The following is a 13383-nucleotide window of genomic DNA, read 5'->3' on the forward strand; positions in this document are numbered from 1 at the left end:
TTTGCCTGTATTCAATGTTTTGGCCCAGCCAACTGCTGGGCTGTGTGCTTATGCAGTGAATGGCTGTGTGTTTTAGCTCAGATCTCTTGTACTCTCCCATGATGGGTTTGTCTCCCATCTACTTGGGGTCCTGCTCCTTGTGACTCCTACTTTTCAATTTTTCTAATGGTTTGGAGTCACTTTGCCCAGAAATGACTAAATGATACAGTTTCCCTTTGGGGGGCCCTGGCCAATGACTGGCAGGGGTGGGAAGTAGAGAAGCCCTGCCTCTCCACGGAAGGTGGGCAGACTGAAAAGCAATGTGTGTTCCCTAGCTCTGCCTCCCACCTCACTGAGATGTCTGGGGACCACCTCCCCCCTTTGGAGCTTCTCCCTTCTTGTCCTGTTTCCTTGTCCTCTTATAGAGGTGTCCTGAGGGCACCCCTTTAATAAATCGCTTGCATAAAGAATTTACATCCTGGGCTCTGTTTCTACTGCACGTGGCTATTCCTGGTCTTAGAATGTACTGCACTTTCAACTCCTATTTTAGGTGATAACTTGTCTTGCTGGAGGATGATGCCTTTTTGATGATTTATAATCCTCTAATATCTAACATAGGGATCATGAGAGAGGTTTGCTACTTTCTAAGTGTCCGCTGATTCTGTAAGAAAAAGGCAAGTACAAAACATTGCTCCATTTCTGCAGGTTGAGTAGGAAGATGGTCCCTTCGTTTGCCAGTTTCTGCATCACTACTTGAGTCTCCTTAGGGATGGGAGGTTGGGCCTTCCCATCTAATGTGGAAACGTGAGCACGCCTGAAACACAGGGTTTCACCTGGCTTGGCAGGTGGTCTGCAGTAGGACATGGAATCTGCCAAGTTTATTCTGTAGGTGAACACTGCATGTGACCTCAGGAGAGCCCTCCCGGGGGGGGGGGGGGGGAACCAGCTCCTCTGGGAGAACCTGAGCCATTTCTGTCTTCAGGGATGGACATTGTTCCTGAAGCAACCTGAGAATTTCATCGCGACTGTTTAGCATATGAAGATTCTAGGTCATTGGGCCACCTTTTCTGTGCTAACCGCAGTCCTCTTACCTGTGAAGGGTGCAGTCTTCTCGCTCTCTAGAAAACAGTAAGTGTTTGATGATGGAGCCTTGTACAGCCATCTGAATGCTCTGGGCGCCTCCCTGAAGTGGGGAAAAGTGAAGCAGGAAGGCTGGAGCTGGGCGCTACCACTCTAGAGCCACCATTACAAGAAGTGAATCTTAGAACTCGCTGTCCTAGCCCACCTTCCCTTCCTGCTGTCTCCCGGGGCTCAGCAAAGGGACCCACTCCTCTGTGTCCCTTCTCTGTGGGCTACGGCTGGACACCGTCACCAAGCTAGAATCTACAGTGACGAGCTTCCTGCCCTCAGCCTGATGCCTGGGGATCAAGGTCCTCTCCTTCCTGCCATCACTGTGCCTGGCTTCACACCACACTTTGACATGGGAAGGAGGCAAGAAACCAGTTGGCTGGCTACCCAAAATTTAGGTGTGACTAGTGACTTCTGACATTGATGACTGGTATTTTGAGCAAGCCAGAAAGAGTTTCTTGATTTCCTTCTGCCTTGTGAATCTTTCTGGGGGCTTGAAATTTGGAAAGAAGTAGCATAATGAGAATTGAGAATGTTATATTTTAAAAACAGGGCGAGCAAGAGACCTTGGTGGGTTGGAGCCAAGGTGCCCCATGGCAGGTAAGAGACAGAGACACACCATGCAGACAGTGCTCACATGGAGCACAGCTGCCCCTGGGGGAGATGGGGGGAGAAAGGGAGGGAGGGGGAGGGAGGGAAGAAGGGGGGCTGAGCAGAGAAGAAGAGAAGAGAGAAGGCGGTGAGGCCCCACCTTTTATGAGGGGACTTCACACATGTGCAGAGAGACCACGTAGCAATGAGCACATGAGGTTGTCAGGACCCTGAGCCGGCCAAGGCACTGCCTGTATATTGGCCAGGTCCTCCACGGGAGGTCTGAATGCTAACAGAAGGGTTGGAGGAATGAAGAGATGCTGACTTGGTTAGAGCCTAAGAAATATTTGGTAACATTAAAAAGTCTTTTATCCTTTATAGTTACACATTCATTTCCACATTTGACTATAATGACACGTGTACCCATAAAGAAGCATAGACCAGCAAGATGGGATTAGGAACCGGAAATAACTGAGCCAGCTGCCGCCAGCTGTCACCTTTTCTACTTGTAAAGCAAAAGCCAGATCAGAGAAGGGACGGTGAAACTTGAAATGTGCCTTCCTCCAGTCTCTGCCCAGGACATCGACAGTATTTCCAAAGAGACTTCTTTGTAACATCTGAAAAGGAAGTAAAAAGAACAGTGAAGTAAATGATGCAGCCCAAGGTAATTCGTCCTGGACGCAGCCCTCTTGGTGAAGTCATCCAGCTTTGTTCCCATCCATGTTGAGATTCACCTCAGACTTGAGTTCCAGTTTTCATTGGGTAAAGTCCTGGGCAGAACTTTCACATCAGGTTTTCCTAGGCCACTGTCCTGGAAATTTAGTATGTCCGTGTCTCATTTCCTCTGTCAGCCAGCTCTAGTGTGTGGTCCAACACAGGCCACTGCTGTGTTCTATGCCTCTTGCCCCATTATCTGACTCGGTAATGTCCATTTCTCCCATCACTGAGATCTCCTCTCTTGACACAGGGGAGGAGATGAAACGGCCAGGACATTCCCGTTCTTAATACAATAGTAAGTGATTTCAATGATATTCACCAAGAAATCTCGGCTATTTTCCTGGATACTTTATAGTATACTGAGATCTGTGAGGGACTTTCCAGAAAACAAAAACCAAGTTGCTATTAAAACCCATGAAGCACAAGAGGGGGGGGAGGGTGTGTGTCTACTCTGTAGCCATTGTGACAAACTGTCATTTTGGCTCATGGTTTCAGAAGGTTTGATCTTATCTGTTTACCTGTTTAATCCCATATTTGTGGGGGAAAGACATGACAGAGCAGAACAGGAAGTGTGGATAGGGGAATGTTGGAGGATGGCTCTTTCCTATTTACCCTCTTACTCCTGGGAAGCAGAAACGTGAACGTCAGGGCCTCCAGCACATGAGATAGTGTTGTTCACATTCAGGAAAGGTCTTTCATCACAATATATTCTCTGAGGAAGCCCTCACAGGCATATTGCAAGGTCGACCTCAGTCTCTTAGGTGATTCTAAATTGAGTCATATTGATTATGAAAATTAACTATCTCACTATTCATATTCAAAAGCTTAACAGTCACAGCATGTACTTAATATGGCATGAAATTTAACTACATTAGAAGCCTAACACTCCAAAACTCTGCACAGGCTATAATATGTGACATTCCACAGGATGGTAAAAGTGCCATAAAATAAAAAAGGGAGGAAAGAATATTGAAGTTGCATTACTCAGAAAGGCTTTGTGGCAGTGGCCAGATTTGAACTAGGCTGGTAAATGCATGTGTTGAGAATTTTATGTGTTCCAACATGGGACTAAGTTTGGAGCAAGTTACAATGACTATACTAATTCTGGGTGTAGGTACTGTTACTTGGCGGGATCTGTAAATACCTGGGAGGCAAGACTGTATTGTTAACTGACCAAGAATGCTCACTAAAAGTGGCTGGGGTCCTGGGCTGTGTAAAGAGGAGAAAGTGAGCTGACCGTGAGCATTCATGCTTCTGCTTTCCAGTTTGGGGTTATGGCCAGCAGCTTCTACTCCTGATGTTTTGACTTTTGCACCATAATGTGCTGCCCTGATGAGTGGAGACAAACCAACCCTTTCTCCTTGAGCGGCTTCTGTCAGGGTTTGTTTGTTGTTTTTAAATCACGGCCCATGCTTCCTGGCTGTTTTGCTCTGTCATGATATCTCTACCTTGATAGAATAAAACTATCTGATGCTATGAGCCAAACTTAATCAAAGAAACTAGGACACTTAGCATCCTCCTTTTGTCTAGATTGGGGGGCTGGAGGAAGAGAGGGGAGGCACTTGCTAGCAGAGGAATGGGGTTGCATCCATTCCTCGAATATGTCCCCCACTTTGATTCTGCATGTTCCATCTTCATGCTTTCTTTTGTTTTTGTGTGCATATCACTGCTCAATTAATGTTTTCATTAGATTAGGCTGCTTTTGGTAATTTAGTGAAGGCTTGTTGTAAAAGGATGCTTTTACCGTTTCCTCTAGTGAAAAGCAAAATCACTGTATCATCAAAGAAATAAAATGGAAGTTGAATGGTGTTAAGGACAGTAGCTGGAGTGTGCTACTGTGTCTTGGCTCTGCATCATTAGTGAGGGGGCAGGTTTCAAAGAGGAGTGGTTTATACTGTCCTTTGCAGAGTCTGTCCCCCCTGGCCTGCAGAGTAGGGAAGGGGATAACTTCCTCCAGGATATTATTGATGCCACATCCCTAGGAGCAGAGGTTCTCATATACACTCAGAGATAGAGTCTGAACAGAGAGGAAGATAGGCTCACATCAAAGGTGTCCTGGATGGAGGGATGAGTTACTGGGAAGGTGGACACTGAGAATGGAAAGCACCTGTGGCCATATCCCAGAGGGCTTTAAAGTTCATCCTGAGGTGTTGGGAACCAGTTACAGAATATGAACAAACAGGCTCTAGAGCCTGGTCCAGAGCCCTGGTACCTTCTCCTAGCTTTGAACATAGCAGGTCCCTTGGGTTTGCAGAAGAATCAGGAGAAGCATGAATCTGACATGCTCTTTCCTATGCCAGCCCATGGGCTGGTTTCACAGCTGGAGGTGATTTCTGTCCATCTATGTGCCTACCTTCAAGGAAAGATTATCTTTATAAAGACTAGAAGTGTGTACTTTTCCTTGGGATCCAGAGCTGAGTAGTGTCTTAAAGAAAAACTCTCTGAGCTGGTTCTTAGGGCAAGGGTCTGGCAAGGTAAAAGTAGCAAACATGCCCAGCAGCTGCTCTTGGAGATACAAGACAAGGAGCATACTGTGGCAAAGAGGCCACTGGCCCACAGTGTGTACATGAGAAGCATCACAAACCAATAAGTGTTTCCCCCCAGATACAGAGCTTAAATAGCCCAAAAGAAAGACTTTGATAAGCCTGCCTCCATCTTAGACTTGAAAGCCATCTTATAGTAAAGACAAACTAGGCTCATTCCTGTTTATGATTAAATCTCTATTTCTCAAAGATTGAGCTGTGACCCACCTGTAACCTTAACTACACATTGTTCTGTTCTGCCTGTTCCAGGAATGTCAAGCATGTCTTTGTTTTAAAAGGTTATTATGACCACCTGTTGTTATAACCACCTTGTCATGACTACCTTGTTATGACCACCTTGCAACCATGTCTTTGTTTCAGGGGGTTGTTATGACCAACTTGTCATGCTTGTGTTCTACTCCTGTGACCCCCACTTATTTGCCTGCCAACCCCCCCATTTGGAAACCCCCTAATCCTGAACTATAAAAACCCTTATCTCATCCATGTCCAATGCTGATGTCTTGAATCTGCCTTTAGAGAGAGAAAAAGAGCCTGTGTATACAAATTTTAAAAAATCTTGCTTTAACTAATCATTTGCTTTAATTAATTTGGCCATGACTTGGGTAAGTGGTCTTTCTCCTCGAATCCGTGGGATTAACAGTTTCCAACCAAAGGACTGAGAAGCTCCAACTGACTCCGACCTCCCGGACCGTGGGAACATTCTCATTTCCATATTGAAAAGTGGGACAGCTGCTCTCATGCCATGCCATGCCACTTGTTGAAGGAGAGGAATGGGAAGGGGCATTAGGTACCATGAGTGATATGTAAATGCAGAATGTCACCATCCACAGGGATACACTGCCTGCCAGTGCGAAGTTGTCTATGCAGTGTGGAAGAAAGTCCCACCACAGATGGGAAGATACCGGCGGCTGGCAAGAAGAGGGAGGAATGAATAGGAAAGGTTGGGACTAAGAAGACTCAAGATTCACATTCGATTTCAGACTGTCCCTGAGCTCGGCCAGATTTCCTGTTGCTGTTGCTGGCTGCCACCCTCAACTTGGCATCTCCTTGCAGTTGCACCTCTGGGGTACCCAGGAGCAGGGGGCTGGAGGACCCCTAGCCAGTGTGACAAAGATGACCTGTCTTACTTGCATAATATTCATTTTCATATGAGATAGGACTTATAATAAAATTAACTGACACACCCTTAAGGCTATCTATACGCTGCACTGCCTGGGAACTAGATACGAAAGGCTGTAAAAGATGATTCTAATGGTTGTTAATACTCAACACAATAAAGCACAGTTTATAGTGTCTCCGTCTTCACTTGCTAGTTTTCTAGTATTTGTAACATACACATTCAGGCAGCTGCTCAATCACTCTCCCAATATCCAGTATCCGATTTAGTCAATCACTATCCTTACCTGTTTGAATGTGTATGTGTGGCACTTGTGTGAATGACGATCACTGTCAATGTCACATCCATCATCCATCATATAGCACATAGAGCCAGGAGAGAGAGGACTTTGTTACAAATACAAGACTATTTACAACCATGGATGCATGGGGTCAACCACAGTTTTTTTGTACTTATATGGGGTCTCGGGGCAAGTGACTGTAACAGGGCAAGACAGTGCAAAAATTTCTCCATTTTGTCTTCTTGCTGAAGTCCTTTCAATTTTAACTAGAATCTGACCTCCTTGCTGGAGAATCCTGTGGGAAATTACTCATTCTAGTCTAGGAGCCCAAGGTCAGGATTTCCTAGTTAACTTAGCCTTTTTGTGCAGAACCTCCTACAGATAACCACTCTTAGCTCCTGCAAAGCTCCTTACCCTACCTCTGCAGCTGCCAAGCAAGATGCCAGGATGTAGGTTTTGCCTTCAAAACCCTGTGCTCTGGACACTGGGGGGTCACACCTAGCTAGATCCTGGAATACCTGGGTGTGATCTCAGCTGGCTCAAATAAGACTTTCAGATGGCTGTGAACTGTGTCATTTCTGGTGGGCTCCCCATAACCCAGAGCAGGAGTCATAATGTATGACCTCTAGATGGGAGGTAGTGGGGTCTGGAGCTAGGAAAAGGAGCATTCTCGCCTTGCTTGACTTTCTTCTTTTCCTCCCGTTAGTCTCTGCTCAGGGCCCCCCATTGCTCAAACCTAGAAGAAGCCAGAGAAAAGGCTTCTCTATTGATAGGGCGTGTAGAAACCCTACAGTTCAGGTTCACGGGCAGAGAGCATGACGGAAGGTGCATAGCAGATTTCACTAATGGGTCCTAAGATGCATCAGAAGGATATGTAGAGGCAGAAAATCAAGAACCCCCTGTCTATGAAGCAGACCTCATGCTGGTGTACCAGGCTCTGCTTTCTTACACCAAAGGACACACCTGCTATCCCTCTAGCAGAGCCCAATGCTGATCTCTTGTTGTCACTTTTTTACCATGAGATTTACAGAGAGTATTGCAGCTGTATCAGGGGTTTGTTTATCGTTGCCAATAAGAGATCACCAGAATATGTTCCAAGCTGAGTGTGGGAGAAGGGTCTGGATGTAGATCTGGGACCACAGGGATGGAGGACTATTGGACAGGATTGGGTAAGAGCCCGGTGGTCACAACTCCTTCTGTTTCATCAGGGGTCATCAACTATCTCATCCACCAAGCCTGCCATAGAAGTCAGGAAGGAAAAACTCTAGTCTGAGACAAAAGGTGAGAAACAGGAGAGGTGAAATAGAGCAGGTGGGCAGGTTGCTGTAACCAACCCCCATTTCCTAGGGGGGTTCCCAGCCAAGAGACAGCCTGTGCCCTGTCAGAAAGCATCACGCATCAAGAGCAGCAGAGCCACACAAAAGACATTCAGAGAGTGTTTTGACTCAGAGGCTCTGATAATTTGCCAGGCGGCTGCACTCCCGAAATGCTGATTAGAACTGGTCAAGCTTCCAAGACTCCTCCCTGGAACAGGCACATTCAGAATCCCAACTGTGGCCAAGTCCCAAGGTGTGTTTAATGAATGATGCCCTTATTCAGAGGACACACTAGCATCTGGGCCACATAATGGGAATAAATCCAAATTCATTTTTTAAAGAAAAATCAATTCTCTCTACTTCTGGGACTTCCTTAACACTCCATCAACTGTGTTTCCACTGCGCTGGTCTGAATCTTTTGTTTTACAGCCCTTTTCCAAAGAGAAAGAACTGCCTTGGGGAAGGGGGGAGAGCCCCTGGCCTCTGTTTGTTTTTGTTACTGAGAGGAGCTTTTAGATCTGCCTTCTCCTGCCTCCCCAACACAAGGCTCCCAAACATCTGTGAGTGCTTTTTTTATTTTTAAAATTTGTGTGTGTGTTTTTAAAAATAGACAGTACATTGTGCAGCTCAAAAACCAGAGTACAAAATGTGTACTGTGAAAAAAAGGATCCCTCCCATTTGTCCCCCACCCCTGCCTCTGTGGCCTAGGAAGCCTTGCAGAATTTACCTCTCTATTTACAGGCAAATACCAACATAGAATCACAATTTTCTCTCTTTTTCACATTAAAAAGATAGTCTATTTTTCAGACATGTAAACTTTAAAATGATAACCTACATAGAAATTTCTTACAGATGTCAAGAACATTATCTTTATTGTATCAAGTAAAATGCATATACAAGCTGGGTGACCCTCATCCAGAATGCTTGAGATGTCATGGGTTTCAGATTTTGGAATATTATGTGTGTATACTCGTGTGTGTGTGTGTGTGTGTGTGTGTGTGTGTGTGTGTGTGTGTGTTAGGATACCTTGGGAACAAGGCTCAGTTATGAATTTGAAGCTAGTTACAGTTTATATAAATCTTAAGCCCACCACACAAAGGCATTTGATATGATATTTAGTGTGCCTGTTTTTTACTGCAACATGAGGTCAGGTATGGGACTTTCCTCCTGTCACGTGAGTGCTCAAAACAGTTTTGGGCTTTGGAACATTTTAGGCACCAGGCAAATTCGCTGTAACTTCGGAACTATATATATCACAGTATGGACTTCATAACCTCTGGGGCCTACAGCACTCCCAGGATTACCCACCACGGTCCATTCCTTAGAAAGAGAACAGCTTCCTGGAGATGTAAGGTACAAGTTGAGACTCCATTTCAGGCTTCACAGCCAGCCATGAAGTAGAGCATCTTGGGTCTTATGAAAGGTCTGCTCCCTGCCTGTTCTCCTGTGAGCCAGGGAGATAAATGAGGGTGTGAGGGAGACGGATCTGCCTGTGAGAAAGCATACCCAGCCTTAGTGCCCAAGAAGTGCAGTGCAGATTTTCTGTGATATTCTGTGTGGCATTTCCAGAATATGTTTTAGTTCCCTGCTCATTGTGGGCCCTGCCAGAGTGCACAAGTTACAGCTTCAGTATGTGGTGGGTCTGACCACACAGCATGCGCTCCTGCTCTTTGTCGAAATGCTTAGGCTGGTTTTGGTTGTCTTTGCAACTGTCCAGGTGCACATGCCTTTGAAGGAAGTGCTTCTGCTAACTCTAATCCTTAACCCTGGAGGTTCTACGATGTGGCACAGACATTCAGGGATGAGGGAGTGTGTGGGGTGTTGTCTTGGAGGCCCCAGGGTCAATATGATTTAAAGGAGCCTATTAGAAGACAACCTAATCAGAGAGAGCTCTCTCCCCAACTAGCACTTTTTCCTGGCTTAACCTGACCTCACTTACCAGTTTTCAGTTGTGTCTTTGACCATGACAGAAGCTCCTTCGGACTCTTGCCGGGACCTTGCTTCCAACCCTGCCTTGTTCGGCCCTATAATGGGACTCTCTTTTTATTCCCTGGCTAAGCTTCTGTCCAAACCCTCACTTTCACTTCAGATGTCAGTTTCTTTGTTGTTTGTTCCGAGACAGGGACCCTCTGTGTAGTGGTGGCTGTCCTGAACTCACAGAGATCCTCCTGCCTCTGCCTCCTGAGTGCTGGGATTAAAGATGTGGGCTGCCACGCCTGGTCTGTCGAGTTCTTTTTAAGTCTATGTATTAATTGATAGCTCCCCAAACTGTCTCCTGAGATCAACGCCTTGTTCTAAGACCAGATCTAGCAAATGTCTCTAGCTCTCTCCTGCCTGTCCTTTTCACACCTCTGTAGCGCTCATCTGTCACTTCGAGGGCCTGTCCTAGTGTATGCTAAATAACGAACCATTAGAATGTCGCTCTTGCCCTCCCTCAGATAGAACTGTCAGACTGAGGAAGTAAAGAGACAGAGTCTGTGAGGAAAAGACAGTCACCACCAGTGTCCTTGACAAATACCATAAATAAGTCATTTTAATTATATACTCCTTTTACCAATAGCAGCCATCTGTGGCCTCATCTCAGTAATGCCCTTACGCAACAGGAGATCCAGTTCCCCAGTGTTGTTGGCTGGGGGACGATCATGTTTCATTTCATGTTTAATTGACAAGCTATACTTACTGTGGCCATGGCTGGGGAGATGGGAAAACCATTCAGTTCTGAAGAGATGGTGGAGAGTTTGGGGATAGAGCAAAAACTACTGCATGGCAACTGTCCTCGTCCCGTGGGCCGAAGCATGCCGGATTCGTCTTCAGTTTCCTCAGCACGTGTATGGTTGCCATCATGATTCTGTATGAAACGACACCCACAAGTACAAACAGCTAGTGAAGAGCCAGCTTTAAGTCTCCCAGTGCTCCGAAAGTGTTGTCTCCCTTTGAAAGATGTCTAAAACTGAGATAAACTGCAGCAAAAGGGCTGAAAAGGTCCGATGTCTGTGTCAAGGGGATTTCTCCTGAGCCTTATGGGACTGGGAAGGTGGAATGTAACTATGGAAACGTAATTAATGCTATCAAGACCTTGACTTGAAATTATGTTTAGAGAAGAATGCAAATGTTGCCAGGTCTCGTTTGGGGAGGGCAGCATTTTGTAAGTGCTGAATGAGGCATCGGTCTAGGCCAGGTTATCCTTGTTATCTTGTTAACCAGACAGTCAAAGAATTGGGTTACCACCCCCCTCTAATTCTTTCTGATTTTTATTCCCCCTCAAGGGACTGTGATACTTAAAACACCCTTATCTTTTTTTAAAAAATCTATTTTTATACTTGCTGATTGATGCTTGTGGCATTTCTGTGTTAGTTAACATCAACTCTTTCAATGTACTCATTCCTGAACAGTGTTATGAAAACAGCTTTCTGACCATGAAGGACATGCCTTCTTAGTGTTTCTGTACTCCTCGAGGTGAGGATGCTTTCTTATCTCATGAACACAGCATCGGAATCGCAGACACTGATGGGCTGAGATGAATTTTGTAACCCAAATGGAAAATCGTCACATTCATACCAATGGGCTTACCCAGCCTCTGTAAAACCATACCTCAAGATTTATTTCCTCCGTCCTTTCAAAAATCATCTTATCTTTGGGTGTCCTATCTCCCCAGTGGTAACTATCAAAATTTAATATTTCCAGAACTAAAGTAGAATCATTATCTCCCTGATTCTAATTTAGACTATGGCTAAGGGAGCTTTAGAAAAAAAAATAAGGCTTTGGCTCACAAGCTACTCACAAGAAGGAAAGTGCTTTAGCCCATATAGTTTAAATACTGACAGTTCATTTGCTTGATCACATATATTAGTCCCAGGAAATATCACCTTAATGGTTTGTGCTGTGTTGGATCAGAGATTGAAGTACATCCTGAAATTCAAAGTCGTTTACCTTCTTACATTTTTAGGCTACACAGATTTTAAACATCTTTCATTTTACATTGTATGATCAACTGAAATAGCCTTTCAACACCCAAATATACTTTTATTTCCATTATTTAAAAATGGCAAGGGAAAACAAGAAGCCAATAAAGATGATTATTTTTAAAGCTGCTTTTCTTTAGGGACATGACCACACTCAATTTTCACAATGCAGTTTTATTTTTACAAGTGTAGGAACTTTCTATTCTAATATCACATTTCCGAAAATAATAGCAATATAATGTGCTTACTGATGAACAATGGCTCTTACAAGTAGGAAGAGGCCAGGCGGTGGTGGCACACCCTCTTAATCCCAGCACTTGGGAGGCAGAAGTAGGCAGAACTCTGTGAGTTCGAGGCCAGCCTGGTCTACAGGTGAGTTCCAGGACAGCCATAGCTACACAGAGACACCTTGTCTCACAAAACAAACAAACAAGCAAAAAGGAAAAAGAAGTAGGAAGAGAAATTTATGAAGAAAAAAGTCTTCCCACATTAAATGGCAGTGCCTGAGTGACATTATATGCATGGAATAAATGCAAATCATGCTGTTTAATGTGACTGTTTGAAGAAGCAACTAGAGAAACCACACACTGGCTTTGAGAAAGTCATTACCTGAGAATTTGTGTTATTGGTTCCCAACCTATAAGTGAAAGAGAAAACATCAGGTAAATTACTCAGTCCATTCAAACCTCACATCCTCACACCTCCACAGACCCTGCCATGCTAGAGAGTCTCCATCAACAAATACATTTGTGGGAAGCATTTTAAATGTAAGTCTATAATGAAAATGTGTCACACAGTGAGCATAGGTGACTTAAACACCTGGAATCTTTATTTTGGAGATGAAAGACAACATCTTACCTATGATTCTTACCTGAAGATTCCTCTCCATTTGTCAAGAAATAAAATCTTTCTAGTAATTTCATTTAAATCCAACTCTAGAGGACTTTCTTTCTGGTCTGAGATCTCTGTATCCATTTAGATAAAGTAAGGACTTAGAATAAGGAGGCTGTTCAGATGGGAAAAACAGCCTGACAGTGGAGAGGAGAGGAGTCTGGAACACAGCCTGTAGCTCAGGCCACACAATTGCGACTCTGAGCAGATTCCATTAAACTTTCATTAGAGGTGGAGTCTGTGTTTGTATTTTTGTTCACTGTATAGGTGCCATGAATATTTAATCCAAGATAGATTTATAAACAAAGGGATTTCAATTACCTGTATCAAATCATTGGAGATAATGTGATTGATGAGATACTGTGAAGGTGTAATGTCATTGTTTCTTGCGCTAGTGTATCTCCTGAAAAGAGTTTGTGGAGCAGAAATATGCAGATATTAGAAGTGAAAACCACCATAATCATATAAAGAAATTTTGTATAGTCCAAGGACAACATTAGCTAACAAACAGATAGCTGGTGTAGAATTTAGTGGACAGAAATCAGGCGCAAATGAAGAAGGGCTGGTGTGATTTGTATAAAGGAGAAATCTAAAAGTCCTATCTCTCCTTGTTGGCTGGATGCATTGTCCTTATAATAATTGGCATAATAAAAAATATTGGTGGTCATGACCATGCAGTTTGGCTACTGATGCAAAAACAGGGATAAGGTACCAGCAAGTTTTATTCCCTCTTTTTGATTACTGAGCATTAAAACTGAATGTCTGTAGGAGATCATTTTCTCTGTAGACTTTTCTGGACATCAGTTCCATAAAATCCTAAGCATCCAAAGAGGTCACTTAGATTTATTGTAACCAACGT

The 13383-nt window shown here is 44.3% G+C and overlaps 1 protein-coding gene across 1 annotated transcript in view; it reads right to left on the reverse strand.

Moving 5' to 3' along the window:
- The window catches only part of Mindy4b (MINDY family member 4B), a 34101-nt gene extending 21493 nt beyond the window's left edge, over positions 1-12608 (reverse strand). The window contains exons 1-5 of the mRNA XM_036189955.1: positions 12502-12608; positions 12243-12276; positions 10352-10519; positions 2196-2315; positions 1071-1162 (exon numbers count right to left, since the gene is read on the reverse strand). Of these exons, the coding sequence (XP_036045848.1) occupies positions 1071-1162; positions 2196-2315; positions 10352-10519; positions 12243-12276; positions 12502-12608 (521 nt within the window). The remainder of the gene's footprint in view (positions 1-1070; positions 1163-2195; positions 2316-10351; positions 10520-12242; positions 12277-12501) is intronic.
- Between the last annotated feature and the right edge of the window lie 775 nt (positions 12609-13383).

This window comes from Onychomys torridus, chromosome 6, assembly GCF_903995425.1.
Source record: "Onychomys torridus chromosome 6, mOncTor1.1, whole genome shotgun sequence".
In the NCBI taxonomy this organism is placed as follows: Eukaryota; Metazoa; Chordata; class Mammalia; order Rodentia; family Cricetidae; genus Onychomys; species Onychomys torridus.